This window comes from Corvus moneduloides, chromosome 1 (genome assembly GCF_009650955.1).
Source record: "Corvus moneduloides isolate bCorMon1 chromosome 1, bCorMon1.pri, whole genome shotgun sequence".
NCBI lineage: Eukaryota > Metazoa > Chordata > Aves > Passeriformes > Corvidae > Corvus > Corvus moneduloides.
In genome coordinates this window covers 70,672,740-70,695,466 of record NC_045476.1, presented here as the reverse complement: position 1 = coordinate 70,695,466, position 22,727 = coordinate 70,672,740, and the positions used below count along the sequence as shown (strand labels likewise).

General features: G+C 39.5%; 1 protein-coding gene and 1 long non-coding RNA gene across 3 annotated transcripts in view; one reads left to right on the top strand and one right to left on the bottom strand.

Moving 5' to 3' along the window:
* CAP2 (cyclase associated actin cytoskeleton regulatory protein 2) overlaps positions 1–12,162 on the bottom strand; it is a 68,448-nt gene extending 56,286 nt beyond the window's left edge. Inside the window, exons 1-3 of one of the 2 annotated variants that reach the window (XM_032115053.1) lie at positions 11,882–12,162; positions 3,109–3,180; positions 41–165 (exon numbers count right to left, since the gene is read on the bottom strand). In XM_032115053.1, the coding sequence (XP_031970944.1) occupies positions 41–164 (124 nt within the window). In that variant the 5' untranslated portion in view covers position 165; positions 3,109–3,180; positions 11,882–12,162. The remainder of the gene's footprint in view (positions 1–40; positions 166–3,108; positions 3,181–11,881) is intronic. The other variant, XM_032115041.1, reaches the window with a different exon arrangement.
* LOC116446747 overlaps positions 11,310–22,727 on the top strand; it is a 36,148-nt gene continuing 24,730 nt past the window's right edge. The window contains exons 1-2 of the long non-coding RNA XR_004241349.1: positions 11,310–11,488; positions 18,020–18,157. This is a non-coding gene — a long non-coding RNA (uncharacterized LOC116446747). The remainder of the gene's footprint in view (positions 11,489–18,019; positions 18,158–22,727) is intronic.

The following is a 22,727-nucleotide window of genomic DNA, read 5'->3' as shown; positions in this document are numbered from 1 at the left end:
TTAATAACAGAGAGATGGTACTTCAAAATAACATACTTACTTCCATTGACTCCATTGATGCCATCACATTCCATTTCACCAGATCTGTGTGAATCTGAAAATAACGATTCAAGTCGAGTCACTGCTTTCTCCAATCTCTCCATCAAGCCATGAGTCTCTGCCATTCTGAAAAAATCATTATGGACAGAAAGAGTGTTAGACCCCTCTCGGTAAAGTCCTTGCTTCATGCTACAGTTCTGTTCACCTTGCGGCTTTGTCTTTTATGGTAAAACTCTCATTTTTTAAGCATTGTCTTTCTGACACATAAGCAGTTGCAGCGAAGCAGCTGACATAGGGTAACTTGCTTCTTTGTCAGCAGGGAATCAGATCAGTACTCAGCTCTGGCTTTTCCTTCTAAGTAGCAGATTCCAACCACTGCTAGCGTAGCTTTTCATAGTCTGCATATTTACGACAAAATGTGTGAGTGTGCTCCCAATCAGATACTGAGATGACTGGAATAGTGATAGAAGTAATAGGTAAAATCTTATGCCTATGATGATTTGAATCAGCATTTACAGAGGCTAAAATACAGACCCAATTAATACTCTCTGATTTCTGAAAAGGTTCATTCTGAAATTTGCCTTGGTCTTTCATGCTTTGTAGTAGGACTCAGCCACCTGACTGAGGCCTACACAAAAATCAAAGAAGGTCTTCTGTTTATTCTTCTGATATGATTTACCATCACTTTTTTTCTTACAGAAGTACCTGACATGAACCAGTGTCTACCAAGCTTTTAAAATCAAATACTAATTAACATTTAAATAGCAAAAAACATCCAGAGGCCTGCTTGTCCAGTACTGCTACAGTGGTTTTGATTTAAGATTAAATAGAAATTAGGTTACATTTTTAACAACTCACACATTGCCTTCTTTCCTCACAATGTGATTATCTGCTCTCTTACACATGAGGCAGTGTAGGCATTGACATTTTTGAATACTGGCCAACCTCTCAGGGAAAAAAAGTGCTATATACAATTCAGAATGAGGAAGAGTTATATAAGCAAAGGCAAAGCTATGTTTAAATCCTCTATCATTTAATAGAGCGAGTTTCAAGTATATGTTCCTCACTTAAGGTTGTGAGTGTTTGATTCTGGTAAGTGACATTTGGCAAGGGGCATGTGTGATGATGATGGCTCTTGATCAACATGATCCCTGTGACCAGTTCCAGCCCAGCCCCCACACTAGGCTGCCCAGCACTGGGGTGTCCAAAAACGGGAGCAACAGGGGGAATGCACATCCCCAGCTGGGGCAAGCATGGAGTCAGAGGCTCTCTGGGGCCACCACCCTGTGGTGTTCTGCCACAAGACACTGATTCCTGTATGGCTTGTAGACTAGAATGGTTAGGCAGACATGGAACAAATGTGTAAATTCATTAGTTCCCAAAGAACAGCCTACTATTGAAGCCTAATAGTAGATTCCAATAAACTGTGCAACACTATGCAACAGCTAGCAACCAAACCAAACATTGCTGCTTCAGTGTCCCCACAGCCAGTGGAGAATGCCTAAATGTTATAATTAAAAAGTAAAGTAGCATGGAAAGAAATGCTTTAATTTACAAACTAGTACTACTAATTCTTATTAATATAATAATATTTTTCTTCTAAAAATTTAAGTGTGAGAGGAAATTAGCTACTAGGACTGTGGAAACATGCAGAGAGCTCTTGTGCTCTGAGTCATGCGGCCTGTCAAACAAGGTGGGACCTTCAGACTTTACCCTATAAATGTAATGAGGTTTGTGTTTGACCTAAAAGTGAAACATAAGATTTTACAGTAAGAAACCCTTGGGAGAACCATTCTTGTGAGAAAGTTTTGTCTGGAATTTATGGGTTTTTCCTACTCACATGAAATAAAAAAGCAAACCCCCAAAACAGGATGACATTAGACAGCATGCATATGAACAGTGGAAAAATTCAGAGGGGCTCTCTTGTCTTATCACAGGATGGGTCAGGTTGGAAGAGACCTCAGAGGGGTCAACTGGCCCAACCTCCCTGCTCAAGCAGGGTCATCCCAGAACACACGGCACAGGATTGCATCTAGGTGGTTCCTGAATATCACCAGTGAAAGAGACTCCACGCCCTCTTTGGGCAACCAGTTCAGTGCTCAGCCACCTGCACAGTAAAGAAGTTCTTCCTCATTTTCTGGTGGAACTTCCTTTGCATCAGGTTCTGCCCATTGTCTCTTGTCCTACTGCTTGGCACCACCAAGTAGAGCCTGGGTCTGTCCTCTTGGCACCCTCCCTTCAGATACTGACAGACATTGATGAGGTGCCCTCTCAGTTGCCTCTTCTTGAGGCTGAACAGGCCCAGCTCCCTCAGCCTTTCCTCAAAAGAGAGAGGCTCCAGTCCCTTGGTCAGCTTTGTTGCCCTCCACTGAACCTGCTCCAGGAGCTCCATGTCTCCCTTGTACTGAGGAACCCAGAGATGGACACAGCACTCCAGGGGCAGCCTCACCAGGACTAAGCAGAGGGATGGGATCACCTCCCTTGACCTGCTGCCAATGTACTTTCTGAAAATACACACTACTTGGTTTGGAAAATCAATTCACTTAAAAAAACCCCCACACCTTAAATTTTTTGTAAGGTTACAAATATCTTGGCAAGAATGAGATGAATGTATCAGGGGAGCTTCTAAAATATTCAGACTTTCAGAATATTAAACCTTTTCTTAAAACAAAACACTATTAATCCTAAAAAATATTATGAATACATTCTTTTCATATTTTACGCTACTTCATAGAAGCCTAAAATGGTGTCTATTTTAAAAGTTCTGTTTTCAACCAGACTGCTGAAGTCTAGTGTAACATAGCATACTAACAGTCAACTAATTTCATCAGTATTCTAAAACATATTTTCAGTATAGTTCCTATTTGTCTTTATTTGAAGATACAGTCTAGTAGGTTGGGGTTTTTTTCATTTGCCTTAAAATTTTCCTTGATGATGTCATGAAATGCCACAAAACTTATGCACAAAATTCTATGGAAGACCTGTTACTTTTTAGCCTCTTCAGTCTGATTTTGCCTGTGAAAGAATCCTATTGTTTGATTACAAACTAAATAATTTGAGTGCACATACCTGGAGGTCTGAGGAATCTCACAATGAGCAGACTGGTAATGTTCTACCCAATAAATTGCGTTCTTTAAGACACTAAGAATACATATTACAGTGTCAGAAGCTCAGGGGAATAACCCAGCTCAATAACCTGAAGGATCCTTTTATGCAACACTCTCCTGCTGCAACAGTCTTTTGCTCACTATATTCTTCACAGCTCTATTCTATTCCCATTAGTTGGAGATCTACAGTGTTGTTCTTATAAAAGCAGGCATCACCACCAATCACAGAATAATATATTGTTACAGTCTTTAAACAAAAGTAGAAACTATTTTTACCCTAAAATTAGGGATACCAGGTTTCCATTCTTTTTATATAGAATATTACACGTAATAATCATCATGTTTACACTATGTCTACCTTTTTATCTGTACATTTATATATCCATGAGTGCATGGTATTTTCATCTATATATACATATATATTCGTACATGTACATCATACACATAAGAATACACACAGTTATGCCTGTCATGTATGAATGAAGTGCAAGAACACTTCTGTGATTACTGTATGTCACACTAAAAGAGCAAATCAGTTGTACATATACTGACCTTACACTTACACCTCACTTTACCATTAAATGACACTGTGTTATTTACCTTACAAACAACACAGAAATTAATGTTACTGTTCTGAACATTCCCCAAATAGCATGAAAACTCTCTTCATCCATTCTCAATCTAAACATTGGCATCTTTGCCTCTATCTTGGGATTTACATATTTGGCTCATATCACGACAAACTTCAGCATTTTCTTGGCCTATATTCAGCTGTTTATCTGATTACTTTTTCCACACTGCACTCTGCATGGCCAAACAGATGCCACAAAGCCACAGCTCAAAAGGAGCCAGAACACAAATGGTACAGCTTGACTCTGTGAAGATACTATCTGCCATAATATAGCATCAGAGCTTATATTATAAATAAATAATAAGACTGGTCTACTTACAGTGTCAAATTAAATCTCTGCACGTTAATGAAAAGTAAAGAGGATGTAAATATGTCTATAATGTACTTCCACTCCCATAAAGCATGTTTTTACATCGACAGACTCTCTAGCTCACCTGTTAGGATTTTAATTAAAGCTTTGATCTTGAAATGATTATCAGGGTTAATTATGTATCTTTTCCTGAAGTTGATGCTGACCATCTATAAGGAGTTAAAAATAACGATGCTTCAACTCCCATGTAATCCTGTATCCAGTTGCTCTCTTGGTGGAGAAGTACACTGTCCTTCATTGAAAATAGGGTCACCTATGAGTCAGGAAAGGTGTTAACACACATCTATCAACAAATAATTTAAACACTGACAGTGGTAACTGTCTCTTGTGCAAAAAATCAAGACAGAGGATCCACAGCTCTGCCCTGTTTACTGTTAGTGGTATCTTTTTTGGGAGTGCTAAAGGCATGTGGTAATACTACCATCTGTCATTTCTTCCACAAAAGAAGCAAAGTCAAAACCAGGTAGAACAAGGCATGCTGCAGCCAAAAAAGCAGATTTATTTCTACAGACAGGCCTTGGGACATCACTGCTTTTCTCCCCAGCTGTCTCAAAGCACCACTTATCTATTATCAAGGCAAAAAACTTGGCTGTAGACTAAAATGTCCTGATATACTGATCCCAAACAGCAAACTGTAAGCCAAAACACACCTGTGCTATTCTGGTTACTATTGTATGTGACTTATGACAGAGGACAATATTGTTCCATCCTCAAGAAGAAACAAGCTTTAATGAATGCACAGGGAAAAGCAGTACAGTAGCATAAGGGGGAAAATAAACATATGATGACCTATCAGGCATGTAAAAATGGGGGTTTTGAACACTGGAATGGTGCCACTTTGTAAAGTACAAAATGATTCTCACAAATATCAGCAAGAGATGGAGTACATAGTTCCACAGTTTACTTCCTAGCACTCTATTAATTTGAAAGGAAATGACCTGTTAATTTATTTGCTTTCCTCCCCTCCCCCCACGCAGCACCAGTTCTTCCAAATTCATCTAGCATCTGAAAATTGATGCCAGGTCTCACTCATGCTCATCATCTGAGATGCTACATGTCAGATTTGGATTTCCCCTCGATGCCAAAAAAAGGCAGATGCCTAAACCAGAATACAGGCAGTAATGTAGTATTTAAATTGTATTTACCATTGCTGCACTGTTTGAAAAATCACCCTGCCACTAGAAGTACAGCACCTTGCACATGTGCTTTCTATCTCAGTCTTTTAATAAATTGCTATCAAGATATGAAATAAAATACACAAACCCTCAGATTGCCAGTTGGTACTATCAGAGAGCCAGTCATGAACATTTTATAGATCCAAAGCACTGTGTCCTCTTGAGAGTTTCTCTGTACAATATATGTCAACGTACATCAAGGGAGAAGAAATGCATACACATTCCTGAACATCGCTTCAAATTACAGAAGCATCTTACAGCACTTAATTTCTGAAAAAAACACAGCCTGGCTCTGAAATGGCTGGTTTTCCTGTATCACCATTCAAACACCTACAAATCCAAGCTGTGTTGAGCAAGCAGTCTCTTTGCCACCTTTGGCATGAGACCCAAATTCCTACTGCATCCCATTCTGGTTCAGACAGTAAAAACCCACTGGCTTGCAGCCTTGGGAGTTGCTCATTCCCAGACAGAGCTTGGAAGCAGCTCAGTACTGGCTGAGCGCTAAGGAGGAGCACCTGAAGCTCTTTGGGTTACTATCACAAAAGATTCTGGGTGGGCAATGCAAAACAGTGGTGAGAAGAAAGTATGTGTTGGTAGACCAATAGGAACATTACCTTGTATGGTTTGTGTTTTGTTTTCCATTAGCTGTAGGGGAGGAATGTAAACAGAGGCTTCTCAAACTGATTTCAATTTGGATAAAACCAGAAGACCTCTCAGTAAGGCCCTGTGTGAGAAGAATGATTTGAGTTTCAAATCAGAGCCTTTTCATTGTTTTTCCCCTAAATCTACTACGAGCTCATTTGGGAGTAATTTATTCTTAGGTATAGAGAATTATTTTATTTTTAAACCTAGTTAAAAGAGATAGTTTTGTATATCAAACAGTATTAGAATTTTGACTCCTTTTTTTTTTTGTTAAGATGGAGAGTTATACCTGAAATAGCAAAAAGACAAAAATGTCTGTACAACTTCTGCTTTTTTGTGGATGGATGTGCCATTTGGACTAATAAGTTGATCTGAAGTCTTGGCTGACTCTAGTATACTCATCATAAAATAGTTCTGTCTGTAGCTCAGTGTGTGTGTTAAACCAACTGATATGCTATGAATGAGTCCCTTATGGCTGTGCATAAGAGTATGCTACCTCAATTATTGTGTGTGTGGACTTCTCTCCTTGGCATAACCTCTGTGTTTTTAAAGGGCTACTTTTTATAAGCAAAGAAAAATTTTGTGCAGAAGAGGTAAAAGCAGGTTCATGTTGAACCTCTTCCATTTCAACCCAAGTGTTTTCCTTTGTCTGGTCCTATGTTGTTGGTACCACAAAGCATACTTTTCTGTTTGCATCCTGGCTCCTCCTCTGCTTCTCTCCCTCTCTTTGTGATCAGGCTGCTGCCTACAAAAACACACAGAAAAAGAACAGAGGCCTTTTTTCATCCCACTGTTCAAAAAAACCTGTAAAATTTGCTTCGTATAACAATCTCTATTTTGACAAATATGCCTAAGACTGTTGATGCATTTTAGATTTCTTGCCACATCGCAGTTTAATCCCATAATTATAGGTGAGCAATTGCACACATCAAGCTGTATGTCTACAAGTCAATGTAATAATAACATGGACTGCAGTTAGGTCTCTGATAATTTAATATGAATTCTTTAAAACACGTCATGTGTTCATGTATGTGCTTAGTATCTCCTGGATATCAGTTCACTTTCTAATTATCTGGAAGTTCTGTGAAGAGCTTCTATCCCTTGCTGATTAATTTTGACTGTCATGAATTTTGTGATCACAAAGAGCAAGTTCATTATTTAATGATATACTGAAGCAGTCAAGACTTGACAGTCTGTGTAAGCATGATTGACTTAAAATAACCAAGGCAACCCAGTTTCTAAGTACATTCTCCTATTCCTTTTATGCTCCCTTTTCATGTCACCACTGCTCATAATCTTTTGTCTTGGTTTTATTTTCTTCTCTCTCTCCAATGAAGTGTACGAGTTTTAGTATCTCTCCAATCAACAAAAATGCAGTGTTCTTAGCCACCTCATTTACTATAAATTAGTGTGGGGCTCTTCATGTAATCAAGCATCCTAAAGGCCTTACAAGCTATTTAATTACCCGTCACAAGTCCAATTACTGTATGTAAGCAGACTGCCTTGCTGAACTGAGAAAATACTGCATGCAGGCATTGATTTTATTAAAGTGCTTCAGTTCAGTTCATAATAACTGAACAGTAAAATCCTTTATGCTTTGGTTCCAAACAAATTGAATTGGAACTCTCTGAAAGGGTAAGTTCCACACAGTACAAATCCTTATGAAATGTTTCAATACTTCTGGGATGTGAAAGGAAAAAAGCAAAGGAGGAAGTTAAAACTCAGCGAAAAGTATTGCAAGCTCTTAAAACAGAAACTGTGAAATTACTTCTGAAGAAAAGATGAGACTAGACTTATTCAGTACCAAGGTTAGTAACAGTTTTATTCGCTGTGCTGGTGGCTTTCACGAGGCTTCCACACCCTACTTCTCATGCACATCCATATTATGCTGAAGCCTGAATGGTTGGGCTTGATTTCAGCCAAGTTAGCAAGCGTTCCTGTTCTTACCAGAACATCCTGCTGCAATCTGTGTCTGACGATCTCAGGCTCATTGTGGCTGCTCTACTCAGCCTGCAACCAGTGGCTCTTCCTCTAGCACAGCAGCAGCCAGGAGGGCTTAAGCAAACTTTCTGCCATATGAGTACTCCCTCTGCTCTGTAGTTGGATTGGGATCTTTACTGGTCACGAAAACTCATGATCTTCATGCATCTCCCATTCTAAAATTCATCCCACTGACTCTGCCATACTGCTAGCATTGCAATGGGTTGTGCCTTTGCTTCTGATTCAGGATGAAATGGGCCACCTGCTACTAAAAAAGACCTATTTCCTGATATAACCTGGTTACTACTTAAGAGGTCCTAAGCTTTAATGATAATCCATGCAATTTGCTCACATAGAAGATCTCAGACATTTAATTATTTATCCCTCCTCTGTTTCAGTGTGAGGTCTTGAGAAACCCAGGGAAATCAAACTGGACCTACCCCAGAAGCATGTAAAAGTTAGCCTTTTTGAGGATGGCTGTTGCTTTACAGGACCCAGAGCTGTTAAGTGAATCAGTCTGCTGTTTCTAAACAATGACGGATTACACACAGAAATGTAAATGATTCTTTGCATTCCTTCCAAAAAGCAATTAATTAAATATTAAACTAATACAAAACATAGCTTAATGCTTAGGATCTAAGCATGTCTTCCTGTAAAAATGTGCCACTATTTAATTATATAATTGAGCATTTATGTTTTTTTGTTTTGTTTTTTTTTTATATAGGCTACAAAAGCATTAAGGCCTTAATTCCCAGCATACTATCACTGGTATTTTGAATTCTACAGACAATCTCTTTGGCTTGCTGTTCTCTGAAAAACTGTGGGTCAGACAAAGCGTGGGTCAGACAAAGCAATTTCCATTAGCATATACTCAGGAAAGTAGTCACAATGGGACCTTTTAAATAACAAAAAGTCCCTGAAATTGACAGTCAGAATACCTTAAGGACACAGCTGGAATTAAGACAGCAGTAGGCAGTATGTGTATAGACTATAGTGGTGTCTATGCCATAAAGCCTTGCAAAATGGTGACAGAGGTCACAAAGACTTAAGAAGCCCCAAACTCCCTACTCTTGATGAAGCAACTGAATCAGCATCATCATTGCTATAGATGTAGCTGTGCTCATGCAAGCTTTTGTCACTTCAGTGTACAATGCTTAGTAAAGGTGTTGCTATTCTGGTATAGTTCTTAGCAGTGACATTCTGAAGACAAGCCGAGTCTAATTTAGAGTTCGAAATATTTCGTATTATGTAAGCAACTGGAGTGGACTCTGCACCACATGAAAATTATAGGTTCCCAATTGTCCCCCTACTGCAAAAGACACACCTAAATTTTTAGAAAAAGGAATTTAAATTATTTATATATATCAGGAGTGCTTCATCAAGCAAAATCTTTTAACCAGTTCATAACAAAGCAGCTGTCTGAGTAACTGTGAAAATGTATGCCTTATTTATTGTAAGTGTTTCTTTGGTTTTGTCCCAATAAGCATGATAAGCAAAGAATGTTCTCTTTCATGTAGTCAGGTGTTTCAGTAGGCAGCAACTGCAGCTACTGAGTTTGCTGCTGTTGCACGTGATGTTAGAACTCGTTAAGAACCACTAAGAACATTCTTTAACGTATTTGGCAGTTCATCATTTCTCTCCCTAGAGTTCAAACCAATTGAAACTTTATTGATACTGACAGGCCACAGATTAAAGCATAAATTATCTGACTTTGTCCAGGTGATGTTGAAAGTCAACATCCAGGCTGAGAGATGAATGCAATTTGTCTGGTTTCCAGCCCTCCTCACTCACTCTGTTTTTCCAGCACCTGCTAATTCAGATTACCATGAATTTTAGACCTGGGTAAATTTCAATTCCGTCTATTTTTTTTTTTCTTTAACTTGCCCAATGTATTTTGCATGGTTAATAAAAATTATACAGTGGGATCAGAAATTCTCATGATGAGAGGGGATTTAATACATGTAATCTTAGTACCCTTTCTCCTTATGGTTTACCAAGAAGCACTTTTCTCCACTAAAGTGAGAGCCACAGCTGACAAAGAATAATGAAGACATGTCAGAGGTAGGTTCTACTGTAATAGTAAATAATGCACATCCTCCTCATTTTTATTTAATTGAGAAAACATATTTTATTCATTAAGTTTGGAGTTGTGCCTGTCCACCTTCCACATGTGAGCAGCATTCAAGGGGGAAGACACAAAGGAATCATGGGAGTATTCAGAAGACTTGCATTTTTGTTAAACCCAAAACCAAAAAGACCATTTTGTTGTATGTGACTGGCTTTGTTACAGAAGGTAGATTGCTTTTGTTCTTGTGCAAATTTGCTCAAAATAGAGCCGGTGTTATGAAATCCTGGTGCTGAAAATACATAAAACCAGAACAAAAAGTTCATTATCATTTTTATAAGAAGTAATTAAAAGGAAATGCTAGGATCAAATTTGCATAAAAATTAAGAGTATCTGGCTCACAGTAATGTCTTAAAAGGCCAGCTTTGAAAGTACTGTACTGAGTTCCAACTCATTCCATCTACCACTTTACTACTCTAAATAATTTTTAAAGTCACTTTTCTGAATATGTACGATGAGTTTTCTGATTACAATTTCACAAAGCAATGAAACACAGTAGTCCATAAACCACTGCCACTTTTGCCTGGCTTAGAAACAAATTGATAAAATCTGCAGGTTTATCCCACTCAGACCCCCTGCTAAACAGATCACTTCTAACTATTTCCTAACGGACTGGTCTCTGTGTAGGGCCTTTTTTCTGACATTTTCTATCACTCAGAAACAAACACATTTAGGTAAGGTATATAAAGCAAGCTCTCTTCCCCAGTTGTTAAGACTGCCCCTACACATTATGAAATCTGAAGTCTACTTGATAAAAATCCTCATTGTCGATGCTGTAATGCTAAGATAAAAATCTACAGCAATCCCCAAAGCAAAGGACAGACTGCACATTTTCAGGTGAGGTCATGACAAGTTCTCCTCGGCTTTGTGCTGGCTGCGTCTCTGGGGGAGTGTTCCTGATGTCAAGTTACTGCAAAATGCAGGACCTCGACTTCACGGTTCTTCATTTCTGCTTTCCTCTTGCCCCTTCTGAAAGCTACCTTGTATTTGAAGTATCCTTTATGTATTTTTATGTAAAGGTATGTATTATGCCTTAAAGTCGCACACCCTAAGATGCTATTTAACCCTTTCCTCTGGGCTAAACCTGCAGGCTCTTCTGCCACCTCCACCACACGTATGCCTCCGGCTCCAAGGGCGGGGGGATCCAAGGACTCGGCTCCCCACTACCCACCGGCACTACAACCGCCTGCCTCAGAATTAGATCATCTTACGCTGATTAAGAGAGTTCCAAGACCGGCACCGCTTGACAGCCAGTCTGCACAAACAAGCCGAGGGCATTTTTAATAACCCCTCGGCTGCCGGGACCCGGGGCGGGGGCTGGGGCACAGCCGAAAGCACGCCCGGAGTCGCTCCCGGCGCTGACGGGGGGCTCGGCGGAGATCCGGCTTCGGCCCCAAAGAGGATCCTTCGTCTGCCGTGGTATTTCGCTCGGGTCTCCCCTCTCCCAGCCCAGATTACTCCCTTCCCACTTAGCACTGTGGAGAAGGGAGGGAAAGAGGGAGGGGGAGGCTTTCGTGCGCAGCCCGGCGCAGGTGACAGGAGGGAAGTCGAGGGGCAGCGCGGGTCCCTGACCGAAATAGCTCCGCAGACCTGCCCGCCCAAGGAATAACTCTGCCGCCGTGCCGCCCCCGGCCGAGCCCGGAGTCGTCCCCTCATCACTTTCCCCCATCCCCAAGATGTCCGCTGTGGCTGCTCCTGCCGCCGCCGCCGGCGGGAGCGCACCCACGGCCCCGGCCGCGCCTGCCCGGGGCCGGGGGGGTCGGGCCGCTCCTGGCATCCCGCCCCTCCCGCCGCCGCCTGCTCTTGAGTTACCTGTTTTGATGACCCGCGTAGCCTTTTTTTCCCCCCTTCCTCTCTGCAATGAAAATCCGCGGCCGGTCACTCGCTCCCCTCCTCCCTCGCCTCGCCGCTCCTCTCCTTCCTCCTCCTCCTCTTCCTCCTCCTTCTCCTCCTCCTCCTCAGCGGGAGCCGGTGTCAGTCAGTCACATCAGCTGCCCGGGCAGGCAGGGAGAGCAATGCCCAGCAGCTTCCGGCAGTGCCAAATAAAGACAAGTCCAGAAAGGGAGAGAGACGGTGGCAGAGATGGAGAAAGAAAGCAAAAAGTGGGTGGAGTGTGAAAATGGAGAGAGAGGGAGAGGGAGAGGTGTCTCACGGCGGCGGCTGGGAATCTGTGGGGAAATGGCAGTGGTGGAGCATCACAAAGGAGCAGGAGAGAGTGCAGGCAACCCAGGGTGAGGGCACCCATGGCCGCTGATATGGTGACCCCACTTTTGCCCATCAGGCACAGCTTGGGAGAGTTGGAAGTGAGCACCCCGTGCCACACTGGCCTGGTCCACCGTGGGGAAGAAGAACAGGGCCCGTGTGGAAACCATCAGACCCCTCACCTCACATGGCAGGGAGCCTCGAGGGCAGCCTCATGTACACCCGGATACTTCATTGCCTACTCTGGGCTGGACTAAACTGTGCCAGCCTGACCACAGCTGTAGCTGGGCCCACGGTGGGGCTGCTGCCTTCATTCAGTGGCCGTGAAATTAGGACTTCTCCCAGTGGGCAGACCCTCGTGCCTAGGCCTCATTTGTCAGGCTCTCTGGGCTTCACACCAGTCCGTACCCCATGCCAAATGGAATCATGAGTGTTGTGCAATTGTGTGGTGCTTGTCACCATAAGGTCCCAAGGGTCATCCACCTGAAGTCTGCTTCACGTGCTTGTATCAAATGAGCTGGCTTTCTGTACAGAAGTGTTGAGAGATGACCATGAATTCACAGCCTCTAGAGAAACAGTTGGCTCTTGAATGGAAAAAAGAAGCCATTAGATGGTGATAGTAAAAAAGACCACATATATTTTTCAAGTCAATATATTTTTCAAGTCAACCATGTAGTCATGCAAAAACTGGTAGCACATTTTTCTATCAAATATATAGCTTATTTTAGAAGACTTTATGTTTCATTTCTGATGGTCTGACAACACTGCTATAAAACATAGAACATAAGGATTTGTTTTAATTGTGCAGCAGCTAAATGTGGGCTGAGGAAAATCATATTTTAACAAGAATGCCATGGTTAATAGCAGCTCACAGACCTCACATGCCTAAAGTCGGCATTAAGCAAAAGCAAGCAGACTGCAAGGATCTGTCTGGGATCCAAGCTCAGTAGTGCAGACAATGTAATTGGCATTGGAAATTGCAAAAAAATCACTGGCGCAGTTTCCTGTACAAAATGAAACGAACTAGTTCTCCTTGGCATGTATAAGCAGCCAGCTGAAATCAACAGAACAGCACATGTTTTAAACCCGAGGGTCTTGCCAAACCTTCCAAAAGGGTAAAGGTAGTATGGAATTGAAGACCTGATTGAAAAAATGCACAGAACACAGAAACTGCTTAAGGGAAGCGAGAAACAAGCCCAGAAGATCTCCTTCTGGAAGGAAAACCCAGAAGGATTAAGAAACAGTGAAACTACTACACTTAGAGTAAAGCTCCAGGTCTGTATTTCTTACAACTCAGAGAAAAAAAAAATCTCAACACTTGTGCAGTATCATCATGATAAGTTGAAAGTTTAGGATGATAAATGCAATAGAATTTCTGTAGAATGTCAATTTAATTTGAGAAAATGTAGTTAAGAGATGAAAAGTTTTATAAGCTGTTATTGTAAGAGCTCAGTTGAGCACTTCACATCATCCTTTTGCATAATAGGCATGCAGAAAAGGAGAAACTAGGAGGCATTTCCATGAAAAGTTTTATGAGGCTACCAAACCACCAGATGCCCTACACGTCTAAAACACATCTGTAATGCATCTCCGCTCCTGTCTTCTATTGCTTTCTTCACAAAACAGTCAAGTTATTTCTTCTTATCCCAAGGAGAATTTTGGCAAACCTAAGAGGCCAAATCTAAGGTAAAAGGAACAACAAGAAGTAATAAATTTAGTAAGAAGAGAAAAAAGGGAGATTCAGTAAGTGTAAAGTGCCTTCATAAAAGGCAGGAAACCCAATGGCAAGCAAAGATATAAGATGTTGTACCTGAAAATACTAGAGAAGAAAGCCTTGCGGTTTGTATAATAAATAAAGGTAACCTGAGAGGGCAGTTCTATTAAAGAACTTCACAGTTTTCAATTCAGGCTAAGCAACATCCCCCTAAAACAAAGAAAGAGAGATGTGCAAATTTTGGACTTCGCAAAATTTTGTATGTGCAAAAATACTGACTAGATGACATGCATTTGTTCCATCCCATCAGGAAAAAGGCTTGGACAGCATTAAAGAGTTTTGAAAGTGGTATTGGAATTGGCATCAAGTGAAACACTGAGCAAGGAATGACTGGAATATCAGACCTTGGGGCTGAGCACTTTGCCCTCTATCTAACAATACATTCGGATATACGGAAAATACATTGATGCCTGTAATTGAAACATGAGCAGTTAAAGATTTTTACCTATGTACTTTTTATAGTGAGGACAGGGTCACCAACTTCCGGATCAAAACATTCCAAAAAAGCCCTAAAATTCTAACTTAGGCCATAGTCATCTTGAAATATTGAGGAGCTCTTCCTAAGCAAGAAGCGCAGTAATACCCCTCTTGCAGGAAGTTACCCAGTTAAAATGTAGCAGCTCATGGAATGTAGTGGATTGGATTTAATATAACTTTATGGTTATTTTTTCATTTTACTTACTGACTTTGCTGCTGCAGACAATCTGTGCCAAGCCTGGCATGTTTTATTCCCTTTTATAGAAGAGTGTATTTCTAAAGTTGTACAGGGATCCCAAAGTACACATCAGAAGCTGTAGAGATAGGCTATCAAAATCTCTGTAGAATGACAGCATTGTAACCTACTTAAAAGAAAAAACTCTGGTGCATCTTATATTTGCATACATGTTTTTTTCACAGAAGAAGACTTAAAAATGTTAATTTTTACTTTCCTAGTGTGTGTTGAAAATGGACTTCCAATGTATATGATTGTAAGATTTCTCTGTTGATGAAAGTTGCATCTAAATGGTTCATAGACAAGTCTGGAGAAAACCACAAATATTGTTGCTTATTGCCTTGATTTCGTGCAGTCTGTCTTTGTTGGGGCAATGCAGAAAATATGGATTAAAACTGCAGAAGCACTTACTGATGTGAAAATAAATTGGAATATCATGTGAAAATCTTGGTAGTGTGATTTTCTAGATCTGCTTAAATAATATTGGAGTGCATTCAGGACTTGTCAAGATGGCTTTTGCTTACTAAATCTTCTGTTTAGTCTACAGAATTTGAAAAACAACATGTAGCTAATTAACAAAATGGATCTGTGAAGAGCCCTTTGTCTTCTACAGATCAAGTGTCCAAACATGCAGGAAGAAATAAAGGGAAGATTCTGCCAGAGAAGTGGACTGTTTTTCCTCTTTCAAACTGGGGTGAAATCTGTCATCATTCAAACTGTTCACCTGTAAAATATGCAGGCAGATTCAAGTTACATTTAATTTCATAGCTGTCACTCTACTGCTTTTTTATCTCTTCTCTGTGTTCTCTTTTATGCAGTAAGCTCTGGGGGTGCGGGCTCTCATAATTATACATTAATTAGTTGCATGTTTCTTTTTAGACATGGCAATGTAACAAGTTAAGTAATAAGCACGTGCTTATCATTAAGTATGTGAGTAATGGCATCCCTGTGTAGCAGAGCACTTAAGCATTTCCATTGTATTTAAGTAGCTTGTCACATAGGGATGGAATTACTCAGTTGTTTATAATTCAGTATATCTTTAAGGACTGTGCTGAATCCAAGGGGAGATTGTTCTGATCTCACAAATACTAATCTTTGTGACTACTTTTACTAGTGGTGGTTCTGTGGTTTAATTCAGTTCTGTGGGCGTTTTGGGAAATCTCTTCAGTAGATCTGGTAGGCTTGGGCCTCAGTTCTGCTAAGTATTTACATTGCCTTGTCTATTGATGATCATGGGATACAGGCTCGTGTTTTTGCTAAACAACCTGTTTTCTACAGTACTGCATTTTGATATGGACTTCAAGTGAAGTTTTGTGTTTTTCATTTAATTACAGGCAGAAATTTGCAAAGAACTTTTAGTGAGGATGATTTAACTTAGCAAATCTTCCAAGTATGTGAGTGTAGTGTTACTGTGCCACCTTGAACTACTCTCTTGCTGTGTATGAAACCTATGGAAGCGGTAGTCAGAAGGAATAACAAAGTCTTACTCATTGGTCAATGTTAGTTTTCCCATTTTAGAATCTTAGCATTTCTGTTTAAGCTTCCTGGTTCTGTTTTCACCTTCCTTTCAATCTGGGATGCAGGGGATCCTTTAAGAGACTGACAGTGTTCTCTAGTGAGACACCAGTATAACTAAACAAAGCAAGATATTGCTTCCAGCTTAGTAGTTCTGCTTTGACAGAGTTTCAGGACAGCTTTACCATGATGCTGGCTTACTGTTCCAGACCCAGATGTGAGCTGTGAAGCATCTTAGTAGGATAATTGCAGCTGGTTAAATGTCCATGTTCAACACCTAGTCTTTGCCAGTGCTTTGTAATCCATCTGCAGCAGAGGAAAATGCAAGTGTACCCAAACACAGCCAGAAGTCAAAACCAACTGAAAGTGTTTCGTGGTCATCTTCATGCCACAGCTTCTTTGACTCATTCCAAGTGTCCCAACATCCTTGAAGCTCCAGTCACTTTCAGAATGTGCAAATGGGTCAGGCATGCAAGTCTGGTGTTTTAATCTGTGTATTCTTGCAGCTGCATTTTTTTCTTAGTAGGTGACATTTTTTTCCTTGTTGTCTGCTGCTGTGTTTCTTTCATCACCATGTGTATGATGGCATCACTGTCATGATCAGAGCTTATCAAGACTTGCTGTGTCTACATCATCGGTAAAATGCATCAGTCTTCTTCATGTACTACTGGCAGTTAAAATCCGTCATTTAGTGATCAGTCAAAGTCATTTTTGCTTATTGCTGAGGAAGTTCTGACACGACTTCCTTTTTTTTCTCTCAGTAAATCCAGGCTGTAGTTTGTTGGTTTTTTTCTGTCTCCTAGAAGTAGAAAGCATAGAGTCGGCTCTAAACTTTTTCCTGGGAAGCCTTACCAATGATTCCCTGAGATCGATATTCTTGTTACATAGGAAAGCCCAGACAGCTTGGGCAGCACAGGTACAGAAAAATCCAGACACACAGAAAATAAGATTTTTTCTCCTGAAAAGCTGGGGATTTTTGAGGTTCTTTTTGTTCATGAATTCAAGGTTTACTATGCAAACCACTGGGCTAGAAACATTTTTTGTTTTGTTTTGTTTAAAATACAGAATCACCTATTCTAGGGAATGGTGCTTTACAGAAAACACCTAATTGTGCAAAATTTGTGGTAAAATCACACTACTTGATAACTTAGTAAGATTTTTTTACAGCGAGAACACTTCATAGGATATAATAAAATAGCAATGTGAGCAGATAACCAACCTGTGTTCTGAAAGTTATAAATTTAGTGTTGTTCCAGGAATTTAAATAGACTGTGGCCTTATTTAAAGTGGCTCCTAAGTAGTGTAAGCCCAGTTGTGGTCATTACAGGCGTAGTAAGTCAAAGAAAAAGCCCCTTAGAGACAGAATTCCTCTGTTCTTTCACAACAGTTAATAAGCTACCTGGTGACATTTGCTACCCCCTTCTCCCAATGCTGTACTTAGTTGGTTTTGTCCATCTCCAAGCTCCTTTGCACTATGTGGGTGAGGGGAAAGCAAGAAAAGCACTTATAGTTCCTGTTAGATCAGTTCACTCAGGCAGAAATAAAGACCTTTACCTCAACATAGTCACTGTGCTTGGTTTTCTCCTGTAAGAACCCATTTAGCTATTGACAGATATCTTCTGTAAGTACACTTACTACCCTAATATAGAATAGAGGGGGCAAACCCACGAGTTTTGAATGTGAGTCTTTGAAATACTTTACCTAGTTCTTGAAAGAATCTCAGGTGATTTATGCTTTTCCAATACAGAACTGGAATACCAGGCATGACAGCAATGTGAATTTTCTTTTGCTCTTTCAACCTCTCCCTCAACCAAGGACTTGAAGAGTAAGGATATCTGAGTTTTATATCCTCCTGCAAAATGACACCGCTGGCAAGGATCCCTAGGTACAGTACATTACTTACATTATTATGCAGTTTTGTCAGCCTAAATTATTATTTTGCAATTTATGACTGCCTAGATTAGGGACACAGAGCTGATCAGGCACAGCAGCACAGAGCCTAGCACAGTCATTTACTCCAACTTCTATATTCTTCATGGCAAATGGAGTGGCATCTTTTTATTTTTCAATATTCTGAGAGCTTTTTAATACCAGACACCTTTTCTGAAATCTGTCCTTCTCAATAAATGATTTCCCTATGTATCTGTGGCAGAAGTATTTCCTCTGTTGAATAAAGAAGGGTTTACTTTGGAAGTATAAAGACAAAAAAGGTTTTAGGATTAATCAAGCCAGGAAATAGAATAGAATAGAATAGAATAGAATAGAATAGAATAGAATAGAATATTTCAGTTGGAAAGGACCTACAGCAATCATCTAGTCCAAATAGCCACATTGCCATCCCATTTTTTTTTCCCCAAGAAAGGGAGGAGGAGCAAAGTAAAGTAACAAAACATAAAGAAATGTAACAAAACATATTTAAATTTAATACCTAAAATGGATTGGAAGAACTATAAATATTTCACACTGATGGGATGAAATCCTGGTTCTTCTCAAGTTAGTGAGTGTTTTTTCACTGGCTAACAGGGTCAACATTTCCCCCTACATGTCTGAATGAATGTTTTCCTTGAATAAATGTAGTCCAATCATTTAGGTATCAGAAATAATATTTTTGTTTCAAAACCAGTAATTTATTTCATTCTTATTTTCTTGCTTCTCTTTGTATCTACGAAGGCTCTGCATATACTGCACTGTATTTCTAAAAGCTATCATTTTCTTTAGAAAATAATATTGTTTGCTCTCTTGAATAATTCATCTTGGAGTTCTCTTTTAATCCCTCATCAAATCTGCCATTCTTGTATTTTCATAAAGGAAAAAAAGGAAAACAACACTCCAAGGCTGATTTATGAATTAGACCATGAACATTAAAAATATATAAAGCCTTGGTATAAATAAGGACTTCAGTTTTGATTCTAATTCAGTTATATCAGTACCTCTGGAACAATACTATTGGTTATATACAGATTTCCATTATTATAACTGACTTACCAGAAAATATGAAAAAAATGAGCATGAAAGATAAATATGATGAAGATTTGATATTTAACCTTGAGCTAATAAGGCTAACAATATATGTAGGTTTTGAAAGGAAAAAGAAATACTTAGAGTACGATATAAATTAAACTGTGAATAGCATGCAATTTATAATATTTTTGAAACAAATCATTGATAAAAGGGCTTTTAATCCAAGCTCCTATATATCCCATTTGGTTGAAATATAAGTAATTTAGATGCAAAGAAAAGAACCTAGAAGCACCTTCATAGACAGTCTGTGGCCTACAGATGGTTGTTACTAGATTACTATTGTTCATTTGATGTGGACATCAGATTAGCAAGAGACCTGTCAGCATCCCAGTGAAGTTCAAGTCTATCTTGTCCCTCTGATCTATAGGAGATCATCTACCTCTACTGCCCAGCTGCTGAGCTGAGACATCTCCAACTCATTTCCCCAGTATAAGATAGACTCAGGCTCTGCAGATTGTATAAAGTCTGTTTAAAGCATCAAAACTGTATCTTGTGGTATTTATAAAAGGTTAAATTGTTTCAATGCAAATAGTTGGGTATTGCCATGAAGAATGTATTTACAAAGTCAAACCAGTATTAAAGGCACTCATCTCTGCCGTGGCTTATAAAGGGTTGGTCCATGTATCTGAGCTGACCAATCCTGAAATGTCAGCCTCTTCCAGCCACCAGCTTCATTGAGCCCATAATAATCAGCTAAACCTGTTCTACTTACCTGTGGTTGGCTGCCTCAGCGTGGTTGAGTGGTTTGTTTGTGGCTTCTGTCACCTCCTGTGTCTGTACCTTAGAGATGAGCAAAGTTAGGGGCTATGCTGGGGGACATCAGGGTCGGCAGCAGCAGGGACCGAATTGCTGAGAGTTCTTTTGCAAACCACTTAATAAAAAGAAAATAAAATGTGTCAGAGGAACAATGGAGTGAAATCTTTTGAGGAAGCAGAAGATAAGATGGTCCCCACATTAACATTCTTGGAACCACAGGCTGATCTACATCATCAGCTGTGGTGAACAACACATTGAATCCTTTTCCCAAGTCATTCATCAGCATTTATAAGGGTTCATCAGCATTAACGTTATAAAATTTAAGAAGTTTAAATATTTCTGAAGTGCAACTTTTCCAGGAGTCCCTGTGGTATTCATAACTTACCTTCCTTAAAATGTTCATTTTAGTGTTACTGAACGAATTTGGTAGAGAACCTCATGTGCTCCACATATGGGAGTTGCTGGAGATTGATTATCCTGATTATTGTGTGATACAGATCCCAGCCTAAAGGTTGTATGTATATCTTCTGTGGTAATTTACTGTTCAATGAAGAAAAGCAGAATAGAAGGGACTATTGTTATTTTGCAATTTCTAGTTATTTTGATATTTGTTACTAGATTTTTCCACTTTCCTGTTGTCACTTTGGATATCAGTTCTGTAACATAAATCTCAACCTTTTTAATGTTTTCATTTTCTGAAATGCAAATAGTAATTTTCAAGAATACAACCAAAACTCCAAAGTTACAATGTCACATTTCTGACTGTTGGCTGAGTGCTAACAAATAACAAGCATTAGACTCCTTTAGTATAGGTGAAAATACACTTATATATTCATGCTTACTGTGCAGGCAGAGAATGATGAGCAAAAGGTCAGCTCCTCAGAGGTGTTTAGGTCTTCTACAAAAGTACATTTCAGTACAGAGACTTGATAGATGATGGGCAGTGCATCTGTACATGTCCAGGGGCTGTTTTTAGTAGTTGGAAGTTCATACTGGAGCCTTTCTGAGCTAAACACCTGCTGACTTTAGTCCATTTTTGTTTGAGGGAGAGCCTCAGGTTTAAAGGTTTATTTGTTCCAGGGTGATTTAAGTCAGCACAAGTTTAGTCGTTGATTTGAGAGAGCGGGTGGCAGCTCTTAGGGCTCCACTCCGGTTCCAGCCAAAGTCAACTTGAGTAGCTACCATTATTTAATAGAAGATAGCTCTAATTCAGGAAATAATGAGTAAAATTGTCCTTAAACCCTTGTGCAGCTGAATCAGTTCACCTTTGAAAAAACCTCTTTCCTTCAGATGGTGGGGCTATTGACAGGAACAGCAGTAGCAGCTGCTGTGTGGGAGTGTGTGTGTGTCTTGCCCGGCAACTTCATTCACTGACTGTGGATTTCACCTCCCACGCTCCACCTGCGAAGGCCATGACTACTCAGTTTCTATCCAGCAGCAGTGGATGCAGCCTGGCGTTAATACTTGGTTGGAAAGCAGTTGCAGTCTCCCTTTTTCAATTGCATGCTGGAACTTCACATCCATCCCTCCACCAAGTGCAAATTCATGACCTTCAGAATAGGTGGAAAGGTGTGATTGCACGGAGAATGATAAATAGACAGGAACCAGCATTCTTCTGGGACTGGTTTGTCATGTATGTGTATGTATATGTGTATAGACACATACGAGTGATCTATTTGTATAAGGAATTGCAGTACTAACAGTCATGGTGGCTGCTCCTCTGTTGTCACTATACACATTGAATTGGAGACTGTGTTGTTAAAATACCCCATCAAGAACACAGAAACATCTATTTTTCTCTCTTACTATTTTTTTTTTTGCTAATACTTCTTTAGTTGGTAACTTTAAGAATAATGGTCCCATTAGCTTTTCTTTAATTTTATTTTATTTTGTTTTATTTGCATGATAGAATATATAAAATACAATGCATAATAATTACGTAACATGTAATGAAAGTATAACATATTTAATATTCATTAATATTTATAAGTAGAATGAAATAGATGGTTTATGCAATTTATAAGGTATATAACATATAATATTAAAAAAAAACCTATCAGAGAATAACAGAATTTTTTATGTTGGAAGGGACTTCTTGAGGTCATCTTATCCATTGGCCCATAAATTATCTTATTTTCCCAAAAAAAGCAACTTTTTCATTCCAGCAAGAGTAGTTTCATACAGCTTCTTCTGTTTTATTTAAACCATTTATTTGATTCATCTTTTTAAAAAAGAAACCAAAGATAAGGATATAAATTATATAAAGTATAGAAGAGAAATGCACTTTTTAGGAAATTACAAATAATTTAATGTAGAAGAATGATCACAAAGTTTAGCAGTGTAAGCAGCTATTGCTCCTTTGGAATTAATAATAATATGATGATTTTTTAAAAGCATCTACAACTCCATACCTGACTTATTCTATGATTCTTTAAAATAATCATTCTAATTGTGGAGGTTTTACCTCTTTAAAAACTGGTTTGTTCATTCCATATGTGAGCCACACCCTGAAAAGCCGAAAGCCTTTGCACATGCCTAACTTAAGATTTAACCTAGTATCAGTGTTAAACCTGTTCCAGTCCATCATTCTCTTGCTTAAAATGCTGTGTAACTCAAGGGTTTCTATCTGCTTTTTTAGCAAATAAATTTATTATAATCTGCCATGGCTTACAACTTCA